Source organism: Dasypus novemcinctus, chromosome 9 (genome assembly GCF_030445035.2).
Source record: "Dasypus novemcinctus isolate mDasNov1 chromosome 9, mDasNov1.1.hap2, whole genome shotgun sequence".
NCBI lineage: Eukaryota > Metazoa > Chordata > Mammalia > Cingulata > Dasypodidae > Dasypus > Dasypus novemcinctus.
This window is the reverse complement of record NC_080681.1, coordinates 5,993,969-6,017,299: the sequence shown is the minus strand read 5'-3', so window position 1 is coordinate 6,017,299 and position 23,331 is coordinate 5,993,969. Positions and strand designations below refer to the sequence as shown.

Genomic DNA, 23,331 nt, shown 5'->3' with positions numbered 1-23,331 from the left:
TCTTTGCATCCAACTCCAGTGATCTTTTTTTCCCGAAATACCTATAAAGTTACCCTTCTTCTCTGCCACCTCTTCAAAGCTAAAGGAAAAAAACTATTAAACGTATTTTGGATTATCTCAGTTTTCATTATACTTTTATCTCTTTGTCTTTTACAATAGTAATAACTGTTGGTGTGAAAAAAGAAAAATCAGTGAACAGGCTGCAGGACAGTGAGGCTAGGTGAATCTGGAGGCAAAAATTTTAGTCAATACATAGTTCATCATCTGGCAAGTAATTAATTGCCTTTTTGCAGCTCAGACACTTAGGTAACATCTCTTTGTATGCAGGCCATACAAACCACAATCACCTCCATGCAGTGTGGAAGGTCACAAGTGAGGCCATTGATGAGCTGCACCGATCACTTGAGTCATGTCCTGGTGAGACGGCGGTGGCAGAAGATCCCGCTGGGCTGACGGTAAGCCAGGGAGGACTGTTGGTGCAGAGCATGCTGGAGCAGCTGTCCCAGCACCTGCTACAAGACTGCATGACCAAGTGCCACTCTGAAAAAAATTTTTTCTAACCTTTACTTTTTCTCCTTTTGTGCTTAGCAGTGAAGAAAAAAAAAAAAAAATATATATATATATATATATATGTGTGTATATATACTTAAGTTGTAAAGTTACATTCTTCATTTATCGAGTTTTAGTAGGTGCCATAAGAATGCAAAGGAGTTGTTGCACTTAATGAACTAGGGGGGCTGAAAGTAAATAAAACACTTGGAAAATGACTCTAGGACAATAAAGGTAAAATGTACACTGTAATGTACATTATAGTGTATATAAGGTTCCTGTATATGAGGTATACAAGGGATTCAAAAAAAAGAGGAAAGATCACTCTAGGTCAGTAATTATTTTTTGCTCGCCTACCTTATGCTTGAAAGAAATTGCACACCTAAAGATAGTAGAAAAGATAGCAATAAAACCCTCCAATTAGAGGGAGTGGTAGTGAGAGAGAAGATAAAGAGATTGTTTAATAAGTGATGATCACTTGAGCTGGGGAGAAGCAGGGAGGTAAGTGAGTGGGCAGACTCACCTGCTGTGGAACCTGGCATTGATGAAGGAACTTAGATCAAAATAGCTCAAGAGATATTATGGAATCACTGTCGAGTTTTGAACAGGGATGTTTTATGAAGATTATTTTTGTCACAGACTACAAGATAAACAGGATTAAGAAAGGCCTAGAAGGGAAGCAGACTTGGCCCGGTGGATAGGGCGTCCGTCTACCACATGGGAGGTCCACGGTTCAAACCCCGGGCCTCCCTGACCCATGTGGAGCTGGCCCTCGCGCAGTGCTGATGCGCACAAGGAGTGCTGTGCCACGCAGGGGTGTCCCCCGCGTTGGGGAGCCCCACGCGCAAGGAGTGTGCCCCGTAAGGAGAGCCGCCCAGCGCGAAAGAAAGTGCACGCTGCCTGGGAATGGTGCCGCACACACAGAGAGCTGACACAACAAGATAACGCAACAAAAAGAAACACAGATTCCCGTGCCGCTGACAACAACGAAGCGGACAAAAACAAGAACACACAGCAAATGGACACAGAAAACAGACAATTGAGGGGGGGAGAGAAATAAGTAAAAATAAATCTTTAAAAAAAAAAAAAGGACTAGAAATGGAGACTTGAGCTGAAAGTCTATTAAAAATATGAGTAGCAATCATGGGGTGGGACATTTCCTATAGATAAGAGAGTCAAATTTAAGAGAAAATGAGGAAAATCCAATGGAATGGCTGGTGAAAGTAGGGGTCTCGTCTGAGGGCTTGGTCATAAGCAGTAGAAACTGACTATGGCTGATTAGGCAGGCAAACGAGCACTTGAGAATGGAAGAGGGTACTCTTCCTTATAATGCTGGACAGTAGACATAAACAAGGACCACCGCGGGCAGTCGTGTGGTTAAAGAGAGAAGAGCCAAGGGCTCCAAGGTGAAAAGAGCAACTAGTAGAATGACAACTAGAATATTTTTTTGGGGGGGGGAGGGCACGGCATATATAAAGAGAGATTAGAAAATAAAAGGGTAGAGTTTAGAGTCCCTACAGCCAGGATCCAGCATAGCCTCTCACTAGGCAATTCGTGTGACGTTTGGTTATTGCCTTCGTTAGGTCCCTTTGCTGCTGCACCAGAAGCAGGCATTAGCCTGGTTACTGTGGCGGGAAAGTCAGAAGCCACAAGGAGGAATTTTGGGTAAGTTTGGTATCCCAGTGAAGGTCAGCATTTATTGAAAGCTTAGGCACTATGCTACATGTTTTATTTGTATTGTTTTATTTGGTCCTTACAACATCCCTGTGGGGTTGGTGCTATAATCCCCATTTTGTAAATGAGGAAACAGGTGCAGGAAATTTTTAAGCAATTTCTGTAGAGCACTAAGTAGAGGAGGGGTTCTTAACCTTTTTTGTTCCACGGACCCCTTTGCCAGTCAGGTGAAAACCATGGACCCCTTACTAAGCCCACACTACACTGTGTATTATTTAATAAACAGATCACCCCCACACCAATTCATCCCCACAATAATAATGTTTTTTCAAAATTTCAATTCAAGCTGACGGACCCTTTGTTAAGAAGCCCTGCAGTAGAGGAACAACCAGAGGTCTTCACTGCGAGCAGTCGACCCTGACTCTGCCTGATTAAGCAGGCAAGGGGTGTTTTTTTGCAGTGGCCCACAGAATCTCTGGGAGATACAGAGAACCACACTGGAGGCCAGACTTCCAGGAGCAGAGGCCAGAGCCAAGTCTCGCACTGAGCCTGCTGTGGGAACTGGGCAGCTCCTTTATTCCACCACGCACTCGGGGAAGCCACTGCCACCCGCGAGCGAGAGGCTTCTGTTTCCACCTCTGCCGGTAGGAAGGATTCCACAGGGAGCCTCTTTTCTACATCTCAATTGAAGTCTTGTGTGAATACATGTGGTATGTAGAGCCAGGTCATGTTGACTGGACCTTAGATGCAAAGAAGGGTGGAAAGCAAGTTCTCCAGGCTCTACGTTGGGGACTCATCAAGTTAAAATTTTCCACGTTGCTCAACATCCAGAAAATGTGCTAGAAGTCCACTATGGCTAGTAAATGGCTGTGTCGGGGGGGTTCCTAGGACCACTCCCAGTTTTGAGGATTAATTAGGAGGACTCATCGCATGTAGGAACTCATGGCTATGGTTTATTATAGCCTAAAGGCTAAAGGGTACAAAACAAAATCAGCCAAGGGGAGAGGGACTTGGGGTAAAGTTTGGGGGATAACCAGGCACAAGCTTCCAGAGTCCTCTCCCAGTGCAGTCACACAGCACGTGCCTGATTCTGCCAGCAGAGAGTTGGGGCAGCGTGTGAAATGTGGCCCCGAGCTTCTCCTGGGGGCTGGTTGCGCAGGCAGCCTCAATGTGGCGTGCGCCCAAACCCCAGACTGCCAGAAGGAAGTCAATATGGCTTATGGTCAGCAGAAACCGTCCTGGCTGTAATCGCAGTTGAGGTACAGCGAGCCCCTCGCATCAGCTCTGGAAGTGGTAGGGGCCCTCCAGAATCCAAGTTGCCAGGCACCAGTCAAGGGCCAGCTTGAAAGCAGGGCTCTGAAAGGCTGGCCGCCAGGCCTGCCCTGTTAACTCGGTCGCACAGTGGCAGAGCCTGATTCGAGCTGTGGCCCTGCCCTGCCATTGTACATCTGCTCTGTCGGAGTGGTTATTGATGAATGTAGTGGCCTGATGCCTGAGCCTCAGTTTCTTAATTTGTTAAAATGGTGAAAAAAGCCTGAACAGTAAATGAGATGAGCTCAGTGGTTGGCACAGCGATTGTACCCAAGAAATGTTCATTTACGCTCTTCTTTGATGAATTGGTGTAAAGAGGGTAACTTAAGGGAGTGGAGGCCTGTTTGGAGTGACTTCGTTTCCAGAAATGTGGTAACACAGTAAAGTAGGTAGTAGATCTGTCTACTAGATCTTTTTGCTTTGAGGGAATAACAAATGAAAAGACGAGGCAACATCATCAAACTGAGACAGATGTAAAATGAATGCATTAAGTATATACATGGAGACTAGAGAAAGATCCAAATAATTCAAATTTATAGAGTCACAGTACATGTCTTAGACCTAGCTCTCAAAATAAATCGCTGTAGCTAAGTTTCATTTTAGCAAGAAACAGGTAAGGAGTGGTGACTGGTTGGCCCTGGCAGCAAGACAGCAAGGGTAAATATTCTGTCCAGTGGTTTTCTTCTCTGAAGATTCTTCATCCTAAGTAAATAAATTTCTGTTTTCCAGCGGATGATATGGGCCTAGGAAAAACCCTGACGATGATTGCTCTCATCCTGACCCAGAAGAATCAAGAGGAAAATAAAGAAAAGGTCAAGAACTCAGTTGCATGGCTTTCCAAAGATGGTATGAAAAGTGCCTTAATAGCCTACCATTTCCTAAGTCATTTGAGCCACCTGATGGGAGAATTTTGTAAGCTGGAGAAGGACATCTTGGGTCATAGTTAATTAATTTACCAGAAAACCAGTGTTCGGTTCCTTTCCTATGGTATCATTTCTCATGCTGAGTATGTTAATTAGAATAATTTTTTTCCCTTTTAAAATAAACTTAGCTTGACCTAAGACTAGAAAAAAATTTATGAAGAAAACTGAGCCTCTAGAAGTCTTAGTTTAAGGATAGTAATGATTATTTTTATTAATGTTGAGGATGTAACTGCAGGGTAGATCTAGATTACTTAATGTATTATTTTTAAAGAAGATCTCTCACAAGTTCAGATTTTAGCCACCATGACAAAGGTGGTTTTTCCATATCAGCTATGAAAAGAAAATTCCCACAAAGATTACAGACAATTTCTATCTTATCTCAGCCTCTGTTCTTAAAATGTAATAGTTGTATTAATACTTTATAAAGATCTTATTTCTCACATAGACAGAGCACATGTAAACAAGTACAGTTCTCTGTTAGATAGCTTTAAAAATCCATGGCCACGGGCTCGCAGGGCCTCTGGTGAGCACTGTCCTGTGTGACTTCTGGGTCCTGTGCGGAGTCACATTGCGTGTGGCTGCACACACACAAGCACACACAGACCCCCCCCCCAAGGACCCACCATCAGTTCTCCACTACGTGACTAGAGGAGCCAGGGTACAAGTAATCGGCTCTAAAAAATGCTTGCTTATCTTATAAAAGGGTTTTTGTACTTATGTTTTAGTGTGGATATAGATTAAGCTATGCTTTTCAGGGAAAAACGAAATTGTGCCTCCCTATATGAATCAGCTCAAAAAGAGTTAGTTCAGAAATGGTCCAGCTTCCGCCTCTGGCCACTCTGAAGGCGCATCGCTTCTTTTGGACTGAGATCAAGCTCCTAGCCACTTCCACCGCCCTCCTTGGCTTGTTGTCTCTCTGACACTTTCATGAGGGAAAATAGGGAAATAATTGTTTTGGTTTAAAACACTGTCCCTTCAAGTTCTATTCTGCTGTAGTCTATGCGTGGAAAATAAGAGCGGCAGTTGTTAAAAATATTGATTGAACAAATAATGAAGTCAGTCGAGAGAAAGAGTTAATGCCTTTAAAAAGCTAAAGGCTATTTAACGAATGTAATGAGGTCTTTTTTCCCCTCTCAAGACTCCTCTGACTTTACTTCCCATGGAACACTAATTATTTGCCCTGCTTCCTTAATCCATCATTGGAAGAAGGAGGTGGAGAAACGTGTGCGCAACAGCAAGCTAAGAGTTTATCTCTATCACGGGCCAAACCGGGATCAACATGCGAAAGTGTAAGTGCAGGAAACGGCAGTCCTGGACGGGCTCGGCAGCTTGGCGTGGAGGTGGGAGAGGAGACCACCCCGAACCTGCCTCCTCTCCCTGAACCTTCACTGGATCAGGGCTCCTGATCGCTGTGAGGGCCAAAGGCAGATTTCCATTATCAACACCAAAAACCTTCACTCTACTACGAGGTACATCTTGAGAGAGACCGGTGTTATCTTCATGTATCCTTGCCACTGTCCCCAACAAAAGCTGCCCTGTGCAGAGGCCTGAAATATCTGATTTGCCAGCTAGGTGGCAGCAGCATTCCCCTGGCGAAAGAGGCTGTGTCACAGTATTTCAAGGTGGCTGAATTTCTCATCCCAGCTTCACATTTTTCATCTGTTAGTATCAGTGGAACCACCTTACAAAGCATATTGATGATAATGCATTTATTAGATGATAATGACTCCATAAATTTTTATGGCTATATATTTCATATATGAACTATATAAGAAGTTTCAGACTCAAGAGTTTAGGATGACTAGATTTAAGTGTAAAATTCCTGGAGGGCATAGGAAAGAGGAAAGAAATATTCCCCCAGATGGTGATATCTTAGTGCTAGTCTTTTTTATCTTTTGGTTTTTAAGGGAATTGTCCTCTGTTTCTAACTGTGAAAAGAAGATCTAGGTTGAATACTTGCTGGTCTACTTAAGGATGAGAACAAAGTTGCATCTGCTTCTAAGTAATCTTTCCCCAACCTCCAGTATTGGATATTTTAATCTCCTAAAGTATGGGGCAGCAGTTTTTCTGGAGTGAATTGCCCAATTGGTGACCCTCACTCTTATAACACCAAATCTCATGGCTGGTATTCAGTTCACTGGGGGGAATATATCAGGGCAGCAGTGGCTGACCTGCATGTCTTCACTGGCATAGAATATTGTAAGTTGCTTGCCTTTATTCCAGATTGTTATTCAGAAATAAGTAAGAATAATTAAAAAAAACAAGTAAGTGGGGTGTCAGTTGATTTGCACCTTGATCACACCTGGTGTGGTATTCAGAATGTACCAATTTACCAATTGGAATCATTCTCAACTCTACATCTTTATATGATACTAAGGCAACATGTAGACATTGCTGTCTCTCTGAATTAGGCATAATATTTTTATCAAAAATATTTATTGATGTTCTTTCAGGTACACAATGTTAAGTTCCATAGGAAACTTAATATTTCATTAAGAATCTTTACGTGTAATGAGTGTAGACAAGATAAACTGAAAGCTTACAGCACGTCAGAGCTAACCTAGTGGATTTTGTCAAACACATTGTACAGTGGTGAGGAGAAAGCATCCTTGATGTAAGGCCAGCGGTGCTCTGAGGACTTCTTCCTTCCCTGGAACTTTAGCATCCTGCATCTCGCCTCGTGATTAAATGTTAATTCACAGCCCTACCCTACCGTCTGTCCTGGCCAGATCATACCAAGCTTAGTATGAATCCCGGCCAGAGATTTTCCTTTCTTTTTTTTTTTTTTTTTTTTTTTAAAGATTAATTTTAATTTATTTAATTCCCCTCCCCTCCACCGGAGGTCTGTTTTCTGTGTCTTTTTGCTAGTCTTGTTTCTTTGTCCGCTTCTGTTGTCGTCAGCGGCACGGGAAGTGTGGGCGGTGCCATTCCTGGGCAGGCTGCTCCCTCCTTCGTGCTGGGTGGCTCTCCTTATGGGTGCACTCCTTGTGCGTGGGGCTCCCCTACGCGGGGGACACCCCTGTGTGGCACGGCACTCCTTGCGCGCATCAGCACTGCGCATGGGCCAGCTCCACGCGGGTCAAGGAGGCCCGGGGCTTGAACCTCGGGCCTCCCGTGTGGTAGACGGACACCCTAACCACTGGGCCAAAGTCCGTTTCCCGATTTTCCTTTCTTAATCATCAGGTAGGAAGAGAGAAGCTAACGTAGCTGTAGCGAGCAGACTAAAAAATCAGCAAAGGCAAGAGAGAGGGAAGCTATGTGGATAAAATTTACCTCTCCAAGATTGGTGTAGACAAAGGACCTAAGTTAATGACATCTGTCTGTCCAGCCGTGGGCGTTTTTACACAGGGATCAGCTCTGCCTCTCTGCATTTTCCAAGTCCATAGAGGGATCTTTTACTGTTTGCTCTGTGTTGTGTTTATCAGCCTCTCTACCTATGACATCGTGATCACTACCTATAGGCTTCTGGCCATGGAGATCCCCACAGAGAAGGAAGAGGGAGTGATCCCGGGGACACACCTCAGTGTGCAGGTGAGGTTTGGGGGCTGCAGGGAAATAGAGGTGGATCTATTCATCACTTAATGGGTCATGGGAATGTTTTTTATTTATTTAATTTTTTTTATAAGGAGGTACCTGGGATTGAATCCGTGTCCTCATACATGGGAAGCAGGTGCTTAGCCACTTGAGCTATACCCACTTCCCAATGGGAATCTTTTTACAAGGTCAGAGATAACAAAAAGGTACCTTCCTGTCAGATCAGAAATATCCTAAATGTTCCACCTGTCAAAATGAATAGCTCTTTCCTTAATAGACATATACCATGTTGTAATTATCTTTATTCTTGTTTGTCTCCCCAACTAGATAATGAGCTCTCCTTTATTTCTGGCTTACTATCTTACATATAAAAGTTGACTTTTAATAATTTTTTTGTGGTTTTTAGTAAATTTAGTAAGTGTAGTAAAATCTTTAAATATTTTATTGAATGAGTGAATTTTCAAGCTTAACACCCAGACATTGCTCAAAAATATGTTAAAAGAATAAATGTAAACTCCAATTAGAAAACATTTTATTATTAGAACAGTGTTTTACTTTCCTAAAAGCTGCTGGGAACAATATACCCGAAATGGGTTGACTTTTACAATGGGGGATTTATTAGGTTAAAAGCTTATAGTTCTTGGGGAGAGGGTGGAGCTCAGTGGTTGAGCACCTACTTCCCATGTACAAGGTCCTGGGTTCAATCTCTGGTGCCTCTTTTAAATATATATGTATATTTTACATGCATATATATATAGAAGCTTCCAGTCTGAGGCCGTGAAGGTATCTACATCAAGGCAGCACCAGAGATGCCCCCTCTCCAGGCTGCGGCCGTGGCAGGCAGGCACAGGGCGGGCTCAGGGCAGCCTCTGCTCGCCCCTCCCCTCCTGCAGGCCTCACTGCCTTCAGCGTCGGGCTGATCTGTCTGGGGCTTTTCTCCCTCCTGAGCTGATTGATTTCAGCATCTGTGACTTTATTCCTCCATTTATAAAAGAATCCCATGAGAGGATTGAGCCCTACCCTGGGCAAGCTGACCACAGGCCTTTCACGGAAGTAATTTAATCAAAAGGTCCTGCCACCACTAGGTTCACATGCGCAGGAATGGATCCGCTCTAAGAATAGGATTTTCTGGGATCCACTTGGACCCTCAAGAGAATTGTTTATTTTTACTTGTGGAGTGTTTCTTAAACTTAATTCTTACTGCAGTGCACCTCCCTTATCTAAGCCCTCAAATCAAAAGGTAAGAGTGGGTTCTCAATACTTGTTTATTTCCCCTTGTCTCCTTGCGGACCTGTGTCTTTTCCTGTATGGTTGGATTTGACTTGTGCTTCTTCCAGAGCACTGCATCGCCTTTGCTTCGAGTAGTTTGGGCTCGACTCATATTGGATGAAGCTCACAGTATTAAGAATCCGCGAGTGCAGACGTCCATAGCCGTGTGTAAGCTGAAAGCCCAGGCGCGCTGGGCCGTCACAGGAACCCCCCTGCAGAACAACTTGCTGGACATGTACTCACTGCTGAAGTGAGTGTGCTCCTTGACCACGTAAATGTGGATCCTTTTGGGAACCCCTCATCACTTTTCACGTCTCATGGTAGAGCTTCAATGAGTGCCAGATTTTCTTGCATAGCAGATGACAGGCCTGTCAACCTGTAAAGAACGCAGGAATCAATATGTGTGAGGACATTTTTCTTGATCAGCTGACTGGTATAGAACTCTGATTACATCATCCTGTATATGTGTCAAAATACAGAGCAGGTAGAATTAAATGAACAACAAAAAAGGCACCTTTCTTCAGCATGGTCATGTTTTGGGCTACTTCTGCTTTATAACATATGACCTGGAGTCAGGACTAAAATGTATTTGAAGCAAACAGAAAAGAATGCTGATTTGAAAATACTTTTCATTCTAATCAGCCCATAGAGGGATCTGGGGTTGCTTTGCTAGCCTTTGATGCTTTAGGAATAAATTCTAGCTATTGGTTATATATCCCGTTCTGACGTATAATTTACATGTTGTCGACATTGTTAATGGAAGAATTCACGTTTTTATAATGTGGTTTTCGTTACTGACTTGGATCCTTTTGGTCTGTCCAGCAGAGCTTTACTATGAAGTTCACTTTTAAAAATGGTGGGATGACAGATGTAACAGATCTGATTTGTTTTTCACTTACGTCTTATTTGAACCTTTACTCCATACTCCCGTACCTCTCCTTCCCTACACTCTGCCTTTCTTTCCTGACAAAAAAAGATTTCTCCGTTGTTCTCCATTCGACGAGTTCAAGCTGTGGAAGAGTCAAGTCGACAATGGTTCAAAAAAAGGAGGAGAGCGGTTGAGCATTTTAACCAAGAGCCTTTTGCTGAGGAGGACAAAAGACCAGCTGGACCTTACTGGCAAGCCCTTGGTAATGCCCGTGATAACCCGTCCCTGGGGCCTGGGAGAGAGGACGACCATGTCCTCGTGCTGAGCTGCCCAAAGTGGCCCGTTTTCCTGGAGAGGAGCCCCGAGGGTTGGTGCCCTGCGTGTGTCACAGCAGACATATTTTTAAGGAAGGGTGGAAACCGTTAAGGGGTTGACTAGATTGCCATGTCAAATCTGGGGAGTTTGGGCTGTACTGTTCGGTTTTTTTGGATAGCTTCTTGCCAGCTTCTTCTGTCTTTCATTCTTCTAAGGTGACGCTGCCCCAGCGTAAGTTTCAGTTGCACCATTTAAAGCTTTCGGAAGATGAGGAGGCCGTTTATAATGTCTTCTTTGCCAGATCCAGGTACGGGCATTGAGTAAACATCCACTCACGTGCTGTTTCATCCTTGCCCTTGCTTGGGAGTGCGTCGAGGGTCGAGTTGCCTCTAACTGTATTTATGGTATTGGTTAGTTGGGTATCAGTATTCCCTTTTTATCTCCCTTCTCCATGTCCCCTTCCTATGCCCCCCTCCCCTCTATCTCATTGTTTTAGTCAGCCGAAGGGGTGCTGAGGCAAAGTACCAGAACGCTGTTGGCTTTTATAAAGGGTATTTATTTGGGGTAGAAGCTTAGAGTTACCAGGCCCTAAAGAGTCCCTCTCAGGGTACCATAAGAGGGACTTCCTCACCAGATGACTGTTGCCACGTGTTGGAGCAAGAGGCGATGTCTGCGAGGGCTCAGCCTTCCTCTTTCCTCTTAAGGCTCCGTGGTCCCCACTTCTTTTGATCTCAGCTATCGGCTGGCATAGGGCTTGGCTCTCTGACAGGGGCTCATTTCTTTCAGGCACAGCTGCTCTCTTCTCTTCACAAGGTTAGCTGTGAGCTATCAGGCAAGTGGCTCGCATCTCTTCCCAGGGCCTCTGATATGTCTGTGGAGCTGTCGCTCTTCCTTTGTGTTCTTCTCTGTGTACCTCCTTCCCTGTGAGAGTCTATTTTATCAGCGCACCAAGCGGGCAAGGACTCAACCCGGCACGCCCTAATAATGTGGTCAAATCAAAGCCCTAATCTTGATTTAATAAAGTAAAAGTGAGACCTCTGAATTGAATATGATCAAAGGGGTATCAAACCCAGAGGAACAGACCAGTTCACAAACATAATCAGTATCTCTTTCTGGAACTCATAAATAATATCAAACTGCCACACTCATATATACACTGACGGCTCCGGAACCGGGTCTCTCAGTGGCTTCTTTGCTTTGAAGTGCTAGGATGTGGTCACTGTACGTTGGATCTCTTTGGTCCTTTGTCGGGCTGTATTGGGAAATTCATCTTTGTCCTGCCACTCAATTTGTGTTCTTCAGGATCTTACTGGATCTTTAACAACAACAAAAAAGCTTCTGTAATCCTTCATGTCATCTGTTCTTTGCACTATCTCTAGGAATCCTGTCCTTGGCTGACCTGCAGATTTACTCCCCTGCTTGGTACTAGCATTGCTGAACAAGTCCACTTCTAAGCAGTCACCACTGTAAACGTGTTTGGTCTTAGAGACCCTTTTAAATGCAGTTTTTGTTTTTTGTCTGAGGCAGGTCGGCTCTGCAGTCCTATCTAAAAAGACATACAAGTGGATACAACCCATCTGGAAGAAGCCCTGATAATCCATTCAGTAGAGGTAAGCAGCGGGATACTTACAGACACACGTAACTAATGACAATGGGGATTCAGGTTCTGTAAAATACCAGAAGTGGGTGATAATTAAGCTTCTTGATGTCAGAGAATTGACCTTAGCTAGGCACCTCAAACCAAGGTAAAAAATACTGATTTGCCAGACCCCAGCCTTGGTGACCTAGATGCCTTTTTAATTGTTTTCTAAATCTGGTTTATTAAAATGCAGTTAGGTCTAAAAGAAAACCAGCCTTTCATTTGACTTAATTCTTGGTGGCTAAAGAAGCGAGTTCTACCTCTATCATTGAATCTCAGGCCAAACAGTGGGACAGGCTCAGGGAGTTCCTGCATCTCCCCTGCGTTTCTCTCTAAAATCCCGTACTATTTCCTGTGGTTCGTTCGTCCTCTGGAAGTAGCGCAGGAGTTTGGATCCAGCGGGCCAGGATGCCCAGTGGCCCCCGACTCCCAGAGATCCAGCACCGCCCACATCTTGTCCCAGTTGCTGAGGCTGCGCCAGTGCTGCTGTCACCTTTCCTTACTGAAGACGGTAAGAAACGCCCCGGGCCCTGGGTAAGAAACGCCCGGGCCAGGGCCGGCGCCCCCTCCTCCCCGCAGCCACCCTGCTCAGCCTTGCTCCCGCCTGGGGTTGTTTGGGGTTTTGGTGGGGAGGGGAGGAGAGGCGCTTGTTCAGTTTACTTTCTCTTACTTTGGTCCTGATATTCCCGTAGTGTCTGAGATAGTATTTTTTTGTTTCCTTGTTAAAAAGGAAGTCATCTACCAGTGCTTTGGTGTTTCAGAATGTCACAAAGCTGATTTAGTTACTGGTGTTTTCTGCTTTCAGACACTATTGAGGCTTTTAAATCTAGGTATGAAAACTCAGGCATTAATACAATTTGAAAATGCGCCTTTACATTGGAGAGAGGCACATCTTTAATGAAGAGACTGTGTTACTCTTTCAGGGAGCTTTATTTTGACTGTCAGTAATTTAACTAACTGCTGTTCTAGCTGGGGAAAATAGAACATGCAGTCTGGTAAATCTTTAAAAAGTTCCATTGTTTGATTTATCGTTAATCTGGTGGAAAAAACTAGCTAAGTTACACCTTAACCAGCATTTCTCTGCAGAGTGCTGAGTGATAAATTAGGAAATGCTTTTCTGTGTGACGTGTTAAGTGGTCAGCGCCTTACGGGCAGGTGAGGGGCAGGTGAGGTGGCCACCTCGGCTGCCCGTGATCGTCCCTGCTCCGCCCCGTCTTTGTTCTGTACAGGCCCTGGATCCCACAGAGCTGAAGAGTGAGGGCGTCGTCCTTTCCCTGGAGCAGCAGCTCGGTGCTCTGACCTTGTCTGAACTCCAGAGCTCAGAGCCCTCCTCCCCTGTTTCCCTTAATGGCACGTGCTTCAAGGGAGAGCTTTTCGAAGACACAAGGAAGAGCACAAAGGTATTTTTGTCTCCTCTCTTCTAGTGGAGAGACCCAGACTCCTCCCACATTTTCTGGTACAAGGGAGCCTCATGTGTGCACATTGGTAGAGCCACTTGATGCCAGAGCTGGAAGAACTATTCGATTTTATCCAGTCAGATTCTCCCTCCAATCTTAAGGCCTCATTGCATTTCACGAGTAATACTAGAGACCTCTTTTAAAAAAAGAAGAAAGAAAAGGCAAGGAGCAAGATCACTAGCTGCCGGCCTCTTCTGGGAGAAAGCATTGCCCTGGTGATGCCTTGACCTTGGATTTCAAGCCTCAAAACCATGAGCCAATCAATTGCTCTTGTTTAAGAAAGAAAACAAAGGCCAGAGACCTCACCTAGAGGGGCTTGGCACAGCCCGGCGTGGAGGCAGACTTTCTGTCATGGACTGCTTAAAGGCGCTTTCCAGGTTTAAGCCAGGGACAGGGCCCGAGTGTGTGAGCAATTTGCTTGGGGAAAGCTTAGAGGAAGACAAGGAAGGCAGGACCCTAGGGACTGGGTAACACGCCTGAGGGCCAGCGGCTTTAACTTGCTGAAAGCCTCCCCTCCCCAGGGAGCGCTGCTTACACAGCCTTCTGTCTTCATTAATCGCTCTGTTCTGATTTCACGCACGCTTCCTGAGGCTGAAGAGTTCTAATGGAGCAGGGGTTCCTAACGGACCTGTGATTTCAGGGGGTCTTCAAGCTTGAATTGAAAAAGCAAATCAACTTATCATCTTTAATCTCTCTGGCCTCTAACTGAAACCTAGCGTTTCCTTCACTCATGAATGTAGGTAATAAATTACAGTAGTGTTCATTTCATGCCATGTTACGGTTGTTGCATATCTTGAAAAATTGCTTACGCTCATCCATACTTGGAAATGACAGTAGTTGTTAGACCCTGACAGTAGCTGCGTGTCGTAAAACAATCTGCCACTACATTCTGAGAAGGGGTCCCAGGTTTTCACCTGACTGGCAAAGGGGTCCATGGAGCAAAAAAGGTTGAGAGCCCCTGGTCTAGAGACGGGGCATGAAGTTGATCCCTGCCTTCTGCTGCTGGCTTGGAACAAGCACTGTTATCTTGCTTACCCAAAAAGAGTGGCTTATGTCTCTCTCTGCTACTAACATAAGCTGCCATTCAAGCCTCAAGCACTCTCTTCTTTTAACAAGATTTGTAACTAGAGAGGAGGTCACTGCCGAGGGAATGCTGTTATTTAAGAAGGGAAATGAAAATTTTAACACATTTACCTAGATCTCTACCACCAAGAGCTGAGAGAAACATGAGGAGAATCATTGTGTGGCTAAATGTCAAGTTCCAGCTCCTTTAACGTTAGCCATTGGGTTAAAACTTCACATTCCTAATAACGTGTGATCCTTGTCTGTATTCAGGTACTGTCAGTTCCTGCAGCTTCTTAATGTAAGCCCATTAGTAGTAGTTCACACCACTTATAATTGTTTGATGTAGGGCAGGGAGTCTTCTTGGGAGCACAAAGGTCATTCATGGAGAATGAGGAGCATTCTGGGTTCAGCCCAGGTCCTGGTCATGAGTCCAAACCTCCCACCTTAGAGTTGTTTCTCAGAGTACCTGTTGCTGGGGTTTTCATGTGAGCGCTAGCTTTGAATCCATGCCCCTTCCACCTCCTAGACTTGTGACGATACCAGGCAAGTCAGTGTCTCCGTTCTCTTAGTAACCAAAAAACAAGTCTACCTGCTTTCTCCCTACCAATTCAAAGCAGTAGAGTCCTTTGGCTCCTTCTCCCCAGGCACAAAATGTGCATTATGACTGAAAGGCAGCTTGTGCGTGGGGGACGATCCCTGCAGATGACCGCGGTGCCAACAAAACTAGCAGTAGGAGCTGAGGGCGCCCCTCGAGTTCATCTGGCTTGAGCCTTCTCTTCACTGATGAGGACTCTGCGTTCTTAACTGGGATTTTGAGGTGGTATAGCCCTCTGCTGACAGAGCCAGAACCATCATCAGCCCTTTGGTTCCTCCTGCAGCCTTCTGGGGATGAGCTCTAGGGCCGTTACTGGCTGTTGCTAGTCTCTCGAGTAGTGAAAGCCAGAGGTGGTTGATAAGCAGCTGACACAGAGTGGTAGGGAGCAAAGGGAGCTAACGAAGCCCGCGGCAGCGGGCACCGCGCCCTCCTTTGGGGTTTGAGAAGTGGTGCTGAGCTGGCAGGTGAGGGCGTCCGAGCCAGGGCGTGGTGTGGACACAGATGAGGGGCGATTGTTGGAGGAAGACGTTTGGTGGGATTAGAGCATCCCCTTTGAGGAAGGCGTATGAGAGGAGTCCAGGGACGCGAGCAGAGGCCAGAGCAGCAGGGACCCCGTAGGCCATTCCAAGGACTTTGGACTTCCTCCTCAGTGGAAAGCCGTGGAAAGGGGGCCTCAGCCTGGAAAGGAAATGACAAGCTTGCAATTTAGAAGTGACCGTCTGGCTATATAGAGCAGAATGGAAACAGAGAGGGAAAAGATGAGACACAGAGAGACCCTATCCCGGAGGCTGCTACAGTATTTCAGGTGGGAGAAGAGGGAGAAAAATGAGTTGGCTTAAACCTCCCCATCTTAATGTACTATTTTTCCAGATATCATCTCTGTTGGCAGAACTGGAGGCAATTCAAAGAAATCCAGGCTCCCAAAAGAGGTAAATATGTTATATCGTTCTCTAAGCAATTGTTGTAATTTAAGCAAGAAAATTTGATATTGCTGATAATCATAAAACAAAATCTTAGACCCTAATTGAAGCCTACCAGGGAGAAATAGAGGCACCCTGGCAGCGTGGTGTTCAGGCTGGCAGAGGGAGGGTGGTCTGCATCCCTCTTCTCAAGACATCTCCGCATGAACACAGTCCCCAAAGCATAGAAGGCAGCAGTCCTTCCTGTAGCCCGGCCACTGCTTTCTTCTGACTTCCTTCAGCACAAGATAAGGTGGGGAGTGGATCTAGAAATCACTGGAAACACGATCATCTCATAGCATGGCTTTCCCTGAGGTTGTGGAGAGCCTTCCCTCTCCCACATTCGATGGCTGGATCCCTGCAGTGAGTTAGTCTGATCTGTTGTGGGGGTGTCTGGCTCTTCATCTGGCTCTTCCTTCCAGTGTCATTGTCTCTCAATGGACCTCCATGCTGAGAGTTGTGGCGCTGCACCTTAAGAGGCGTGGCCTGACTTACGCCACCATTGATGGCTCTGTCAACCCCAAAGAGAGGATGGACTTGGTCGAAGCATTCAACAACAAATCCAGGGGCCCTCAGGTATGAGCTGGGCACGTCAGCTACACAGCAAAACGCCAACTGTTCTCGGTTCTACGGAGAGAACTTGTTTTAAGTATATATAGCCTTGACCCCTCCAAGTGTTCAAAATTTATTAGACATTTATTGGAACACATATCAAAGTGTGCCACTACTCTGAAGAGAAAATAGGAGGGTTAAAAGGGGAGTAAGATCAGAACTGGGTAGGATCAGGGGATCTTTGTGGAGGACGCAGCATTTGAGATAAGCCTTGAAGGATAGGTGAGATTTTGATATTAATACATACGGAGGGAAATGGAAGAACAGGCCTGTGGTAATGAGAATTTGGAAAGCCTTAATAAATGATAGGCCGGAGGATCATGTGAGCAATGTGGGGTGGGGAGGGCTGATGGGATGGACATAATCTGGTTTGTGGAAAGCTTATCAAGCTAATTACCCATGGGGCTCTAAATTATAGTATTTGTGTATTTTGGCAGGCACACAATTTTTTGAGGTTGACTCACATGCACGAAAATGTGAAGTGAGAGTTTTCTCAAAGGGGAGGCATGTGTTTATAGCAGAAGGAATCTCAGCAGGAACCCGTTGCTCTGTCTGTATTGATAGTGGACTTGAACCTGAGCCAGGAGAGGCGGCTTGTGCGACCAGGTCTGCCTGGAGCTAACGGTGTGCTTGCTTTGCAGGTCATGCTAATCTCTCTCTTGGCTGGAGGTGTCGGTCTGAACCTGACTGGAGGAAACCATCTTTTTCTTCTGGACATGCACTGGTGACTACTCTGGATTTTTTCATTTGTCCCAGCACAGCTGGGAGACCAGTGGGTTAGAGGGGCAGTAAGGTCTTACCTCTTAGGTGTGTGTGCCCTTTTTTTTTTTTAAATCACAGAGATGTCTCAGTGTGTGTATGTTATAGCAACAGATCTAAGCAGGGTGTCGGGCTACCTGACTTCCCTGAAATCCTGAGCAAGCAAGGCTTCCGGTGACTACCCAAAATGGTCCATTCGCTTCATTGTTAATCTCACAGCTGTTTCCATGGAAACTGGGAGCAGAGCTTCTCCTGGCCAAGAGCTAAGCCCACCTCTCCATTTGTTCTCTTTTCTAAAACACCACATTCCAAGCATACTTGAAATTCCAGGAAAGCTCAACTTGGAAAAGAGGGGGAGGCAGGACTCCTAAAGAAACAGGCAGAAGAATTTCTCACTGTGTTAGAAACGCACTTAACACGTGACCCTGGGCTCGCTGCTTGCCGTGCCACCGCCTGGAGCAGAGCGGCAACCTTTTTGGATACAAAGGGGATGAGCGGGTTGTTCTGAGACAAAGCCTCATCATTAGCCCCAGTGTTTGGGTTTCCAGTTTAGCCAATCAGGGATCACTGCACCAGTCTCCCGGCTGGGATTGCCACTTGTCTAACTTCCTAGGCAGCCCGGCTGTGCAAACAGGCCAATCTGCTATCTTCTGGGAGACTGCTTTTAGGCCTTACTGTTCTTGGGACTCCCCTCTACAGATGAGTGGGGAAAGCACGTTGGGACTGTATGGAGGGAAGTGTGCTGCTTTCCAAATGGAGGAGGTTTAAAGAGGTAAGACGAGAAACTATTTGGAGTTCTTAATGAGAATCTATAAAGGAGGAGGCAGATCGGCTCTCCCTGGTTGAATCCTAGAGCAGTTCAGTTGGAAAGGGCATTTGAGGTCCCTTAGCCAGCCCTCTCCGTTTCCAGGTTGGAGTCTGCAGCTGGAGGACTTGAGGTTTAGTGACCGCCCGAGGTCTTCCAGCTCGCGACGGGCTTTGAGAATAGGTTTCACCTCAGTAGCACGGGGTGACGGCTGTGTGAAGAGTTGTTATTAGCAATCTGATTCGAGGGCAGGAAGGTATCTGGCACTACATCGATAGGGGCCAAGTCAGCCTAGAACAGGGTTGGCAGTCCTTTTCTGTAGACATTTTAGGCTTTGTGGGCCACACAGGTCCCCGTCAGATATTTTCTTTCCTTTTTTTTTTTTTAACAATGCTTTAAAAATGCAACTGAATGTGAATGTGGCTCAAGAGGTTGAGCACCTGCTTCCCACACAGGAGGGCCCAGGTTCAGTCCCCAGTGCCTCCTAAAAACAAACAAACAACAAGCAAACAAACAATAAAACCAACTCAGGGGAGCTGATGTGGCTCAGTGGTTAAGCACCAGTTTCCCACATACGAGGTCATGGGTTAAATTGCTGGTCAGTACCTCCGGGGAAAAAAAGGGGAACTACCATTTTTTAGCTCAAGGCAGAAGGGCTGTGGGCTTGACTGGACTTACGGGTTGTAGTTTGCCAACTCCTGGTCTAGGATGTCAGCACCCATCAGTCCTCTCTTCTAACAGGAATCCATCACTCGAAGATCAAGCTTGTGACCGAATTTATCGAGTGGGGCAGGAGAATGATGTTGTCATACACAAGTAAGTGAAGGCCTCCCGGGACCCAGCGCCCTCCCCAAGTCCTGCTCTTGTGCAGGCCTTTCTTCAGCAGTGTTTGCAAGGACAGTGTTTGGTGGTCCCTTTACTAACGACGCTGCTGAGGCTTGCCCTCCCTGGTCCTCACAGTCGAGAAGGAAACAAGCGTTTTAGGGAGAGCCTTGGAGGTGGTCCCTGCAAAAGAAGAATAAGCTTGAATATAATGGTGCGGCATGTCTCAGTCAAGGTAGCCTGTGAAAAGACCTTCCCTTCTATTTTAACGTAATTCAGATTTACTGCCAACTTCAGAATAGTTGTAGGAATAGTACCAAAAACTTCCCGTAAAGTCCTCAAATAGGTAGGTAAATGTATATGAGTAAATAGAAATAATATTTTTTCTGAACCATTTGAGAGTAAGTTGCAGATGTGATATTTCTTTAACCCCTAAATAATTGTCTGTTTCCTAAAAATAAGGGATTCTCTTACATAACCACAGTAATAGCGTCAATATTGGGATGTTAGTGTCAATACAGCAGTGTTATCTGATCTATAGACACTCAAATTTTGCTGATTGTCCCAATGATGTCCTTCATACAAAAGAAAACCCGAGATCCTGTGTAGCGTTCAGTTGTCATGACTCTTTAAGTCTCCTTTCATCTGAAACAGTGCTTTGTGTTTTGTGACACTGATATTTGTGAAGAGTAGGGTAGTTAATTTGTAGACTCTTCTTTATTTGGGACCTTCCTGTGTTTAAAAACCACAACAAAACCTGCTTAATGCTACAGTCCATTGTAGCTATGGCCCTTTTTCTCTTTCCTTTTCATGGGCAGCTTGCCTGAGGAATTAGGAATCACTGTCCTTATTTGCTTACCTCAACCTCCAGAAACTGGCTTTCACCCCTTTTGCTCCACTGAATGGCTCTTGTTAGGGACACCAGTGATTTCCCAGATTTGCCAAGTATAGTGATTACATTAGTTTTCCTCTGTCTTTAGCCCTTTTCTCAGCTCTTTCTGTATCCCCTTCCCTTAATAATCCTGCCACTCTAGTAAGTCCAAAGTCTTTATCTTCAGTACCAAAGTCTCCTAAACTTTAGACCTGCATATCCAAATCCCTGCTTGATATCCCTATGAGTGTTTGCATACTCATCTGTTATTCATTCATACATTTAAATTCTACTCATTTGCCAAATACCTGTTGAGCACTTACTGTGGAGCAAGTACTAGTGCGTGCTCCAAGAACTCAAGTGTCACAAACTAAAAGGGTTTCTTTCTCCCCATGACTTCAAATCTATTTGCTCTTCTGGGTTCCCTGTCTTTGTGCCTAGTATCATCATTCATCTAGTCACGTAGCCAGAAACTAGGCTCCTTCCTTTTTCTCATTTTTCAAATAACAAGTCCTTTATGTTTATTTTCTAAACCTTTCTCATAACCATCCTCTCTTTTCCATCCCCACTACCATTTTCTTCTTTCAAGCTCTCATCAATTCTTACCTTTTTTGGTAACTAAGTCTGCTAGCCCTTCCCATCACTGACTCCTGCTTTCTTCTATATCACCCCCAGAAGGTTCTTCTAACTAATAAATCTGACTGTCATTCCACTCCTCAAATTCTTCAGGGGCTGTCACTTCTAGATTTTACCTTGCCATAGTTACGTTTACATTTTGACATGTAAGCTGCTTGTGATCTGGCCCCTGCCGGTCTCTTGAGCTTCTGCCACTGGGTACAACACGGTTGGGTTCTTGTGGCTTTTGCCAGGCTGTGCTGATTGAGCCCCTCTTCCTCCACCGCTCCCTGCTCTGACCTCCATCGTCTTACCCACATTGATCCCATTCCCTCAGATGCCTCCCAGCTACTGAATCCGGCAAACCCTTGCTCTTCTACAAGTCAAATATTACAAGTTAACTCTTCAGTGGAGCCTTCTCTGACTACTCCAGACAGATTTTACTCCTTTCCACAGTGAGCATAAACACTTCCATTATAATGGAATAGCACTCACTGGGTTGTATATTACTATATATTTTTTAAGACTTTAAGCAGTTTTTATTGAGATATATTCACATATCAGACAATTGATCCAAAGTGTATAATCAGTGGATTTTAATAATCACAAGGTTGAGCATTCATCATCCCAAAAAACTTTAGAACATTTTCATTATTCCACAAAGAAAAACTCTACACCCCTTATCAGTCGCTCTCTGTCCCTCTATTATATGTTATTGTTGTTATTTATTTCTTTGTTTTCCTCTTCTGTGAGCTCCTTGAGGGCAAGATTATATTCATCTCTCCATCCCACACCTAGCATAGTGCATGGCATCTAGTGAGTACTGAATTAATACTTTTTCAATGCAGAAATGAATGACAACAGTGGCATTTCCTCAGTTTGAAAACCCTGTTTTCATTGTGCATTTGCCAAGAAATAGGCCATTCTGTACTTAAACCAGCACACAAAGGTTTAGCATAAACTTGGTAAGCTTTAAGCCCTTCAGACCTTATTAAGAAAGAGCTTTTGGGGTGACATCTGGATTGCTATCCTTTTTTTGGACAAGGGATATATTTTGCTGATTTTGGCCTCCCTCAGTAATCTTAGCTTCAGAAAGAAATAGTCTGTCCGAGTGTCATCATTTTAAATGGGCATGTATTAGGCATGGCTGTTTGGATGCCCCAAACGGAGGGTTCTTACCTGAACCTAAGAACCTAAACAGGAAGAAACTTCATTAGAAACTAATCACGGAAGTTTAAATATGGTATTAGATACAATGCTTTGAGGTTTTCATGTTTGTGTTTTAGGTTTGTTTGTGAGGGGACAGTGGAAGAGAAGATCTTGCAACTCCAAGAAAAGAAGAAAGATTTGGCCAAGCAGGTCCTGTCAGGAACTGGAGAATCTGTCACCAAGCTCACCTTGGCGGACCTCAGAGTCCTTTTTGGCATCTAACCTGCTTCTAGGGCTCAGAATAGTGCCACTGTTGCCTTGCATCAGGATCTGAGAATATCGACCTGACTGTGGTCCTTGGGCTCTGTTCTTGGCATTCCATCAAAATGAGGCATAGGGTATATGGGGACCTCATATTTTTTGAATGTAATATTAAAAAAATAAAGACCAAAAAAAAAAAAAAAAAGAGGCATAATCTTGCCCCTGAAATTGAGGGCGGGGCATTGGTTGAGTGATACAATGATTGCATGGTATAGAAACCAATAAATTATTTCAGATATAAGAAAATGCCCAGGCATTAGATGATTTTGAACAACTCTGGCAGAGGTATAGCAGCTTTCCTCAACGCTCAAGAAGCCCTGTGCTGGCCTTTCTCTTCTCAGCGATCCGGGAGCCGGGAGCCGGCTGGGGCTATGCCGCCGAGGCTGTTCCTGGAACCATCTATTTATGGGTGGGGCAGAATGTGGATCCCTGCAGTGGCCTAATTTGGGCAGTTCTTCCTCTCAGTCTAAGATCAGTGAGGTGCTTTGTACATAAACAGATATTCAGTATTTGCATCAATGTATCATTTGGTATTTGTATAATTTAGTATTTGCATCACTGTATCATTTGGTAGTTATCTCTTAGTACTGTATCATTTAGCACTTCTATAATATCATTTATTGTCAGCATATCATTTAGGACTTGTATTATTTAGTATTTGTAATGTCATTTTTTACAGTATTTGACAAATTTTTGTATTTTTGCAAGCTTTGCAGCATTTGTATCATTTACTATCTTGTACAATTTGGCACTTCCAGTATATCATTTAGTATTTGTGTTGACATTGGTATCATCTGATAAATCTGGGTTTAACAATGTAGCACGGACATTAGTGCTACGTGATTGCCCTTTTCTTTTCCTTCCGGACACGTGGAGAGACTGCGCTTCCCAGTCTTCACTGCAGTTAGATGGGACCATTACTTAGTTCTCCTCAGTGGAATGTGGAGAGAAGTAAGTCATTTCTAGGTTGCCCTCTGAAACGTCCTGAGTGGTTCTCAGTGCAGCGTCTTCCCTCAGGCTGCTGGGTGCAGAGGTGCTGACGGAGGAGCCCGAGGGAACGGTAGAGCTGCCGGGTCCAGGAGCCCTTTACCTTTCTATTTTTGCGCCCATGGGCCGTTTTGGCAGACAAGCCCTGGTCCTGAATAACTGTGGAGCCTTCCTCCTTGCCCCAGCTCAACTATGTTGAACTATGACATGAGCAAGAAGTAAACTTGTATTT

The 23,331-nt window shown here is 44.9% G+C and overlaps 1 protein-coding gene across 9 annotated transcripts in view; it reads left to right on the top strand.

Annotated features, from left to right (window-relative positions):
- The window catches only part of TTF2 (transcription termination factor 2), a 44,349-nt gene extending 21,408 nt beyond the window's left edge, over positions 1 to 22,941 (top strand). For 4 of the 9 annotated variants that reach the window (XM_058302977.2, XM_058302975.2, XM_058302980.2 and 1 more), the window contains exons 8-23: positions 328 to 455; positions 2,133 to 2,214; positions 4,264 to 4,380; positions 5,596 to 5,746; positions 7,883 to 7,988; positions 9,329 to 9,510; positions 10,237 to 10,390; positions 10,659 to 10,750; positions 11,971 to 12,053; positions 12,460 to 12,593; positions 13,312 to 13,482; positions 16,070 to 16,128; positions 16,581 to 16,734; positions 17,412 to 17,494; positions 19,076 to 19,150; positions 21,929 to 22,257. In XM_058302977.2, coding sequence (XP_058158960.1) covers positions 328 to 455; positions 2,133 to 2,214; positions 4,264 to 4,380; positions 5,596 to 5,746; positions 7,883 to 7,988; positions 9,329 to 9,510; positions 10,237 to 10,390; positions 10,659 to 10,750; positions 11,971 to 12,053; positions 12,460 to 12,593; positions 13,312 to 13,482; positions 16,070 to 16,128; positions 16,581 to 16,734; positions 17,412 to 17,494; positions 19,076 to 19,150; positions 21,929 to 22,073 — 1,916 coding nt within the window. In that variant the 3' untranslated portion in view covers positions 22,074 to 22,257. Of the gene's footprint in view, positions 1 to 327; positions 456 to 2,132; positions 2,215 to 4,263; positions 4,381 to 5,595; positions 5,747 to 7,882; positions 7,989 to 9,328; positions 9,511 to 10,236; positions 10,391 to 10,658; positions 10,751 to 11,970; positions 12,054 to 12,459; positions 12,594 to 13,311; positions 13,483 to 16,069; positions 16,129 to 16,580; positions 16,735 to 17,411; positions 17,495 to 18,228; positions 18,302 to 19,075; positions 19,151 to 21,928 lie in introns of all 9 variants that reach the window. The other 5 variants (XR_011649586.1, XR_009187071.2, XM_058302978.2 and 2 more) reach the window with 3 other exon arrangements.
- Positions 22,942 to 23,331: the final 390 nt, after the last annotated feature.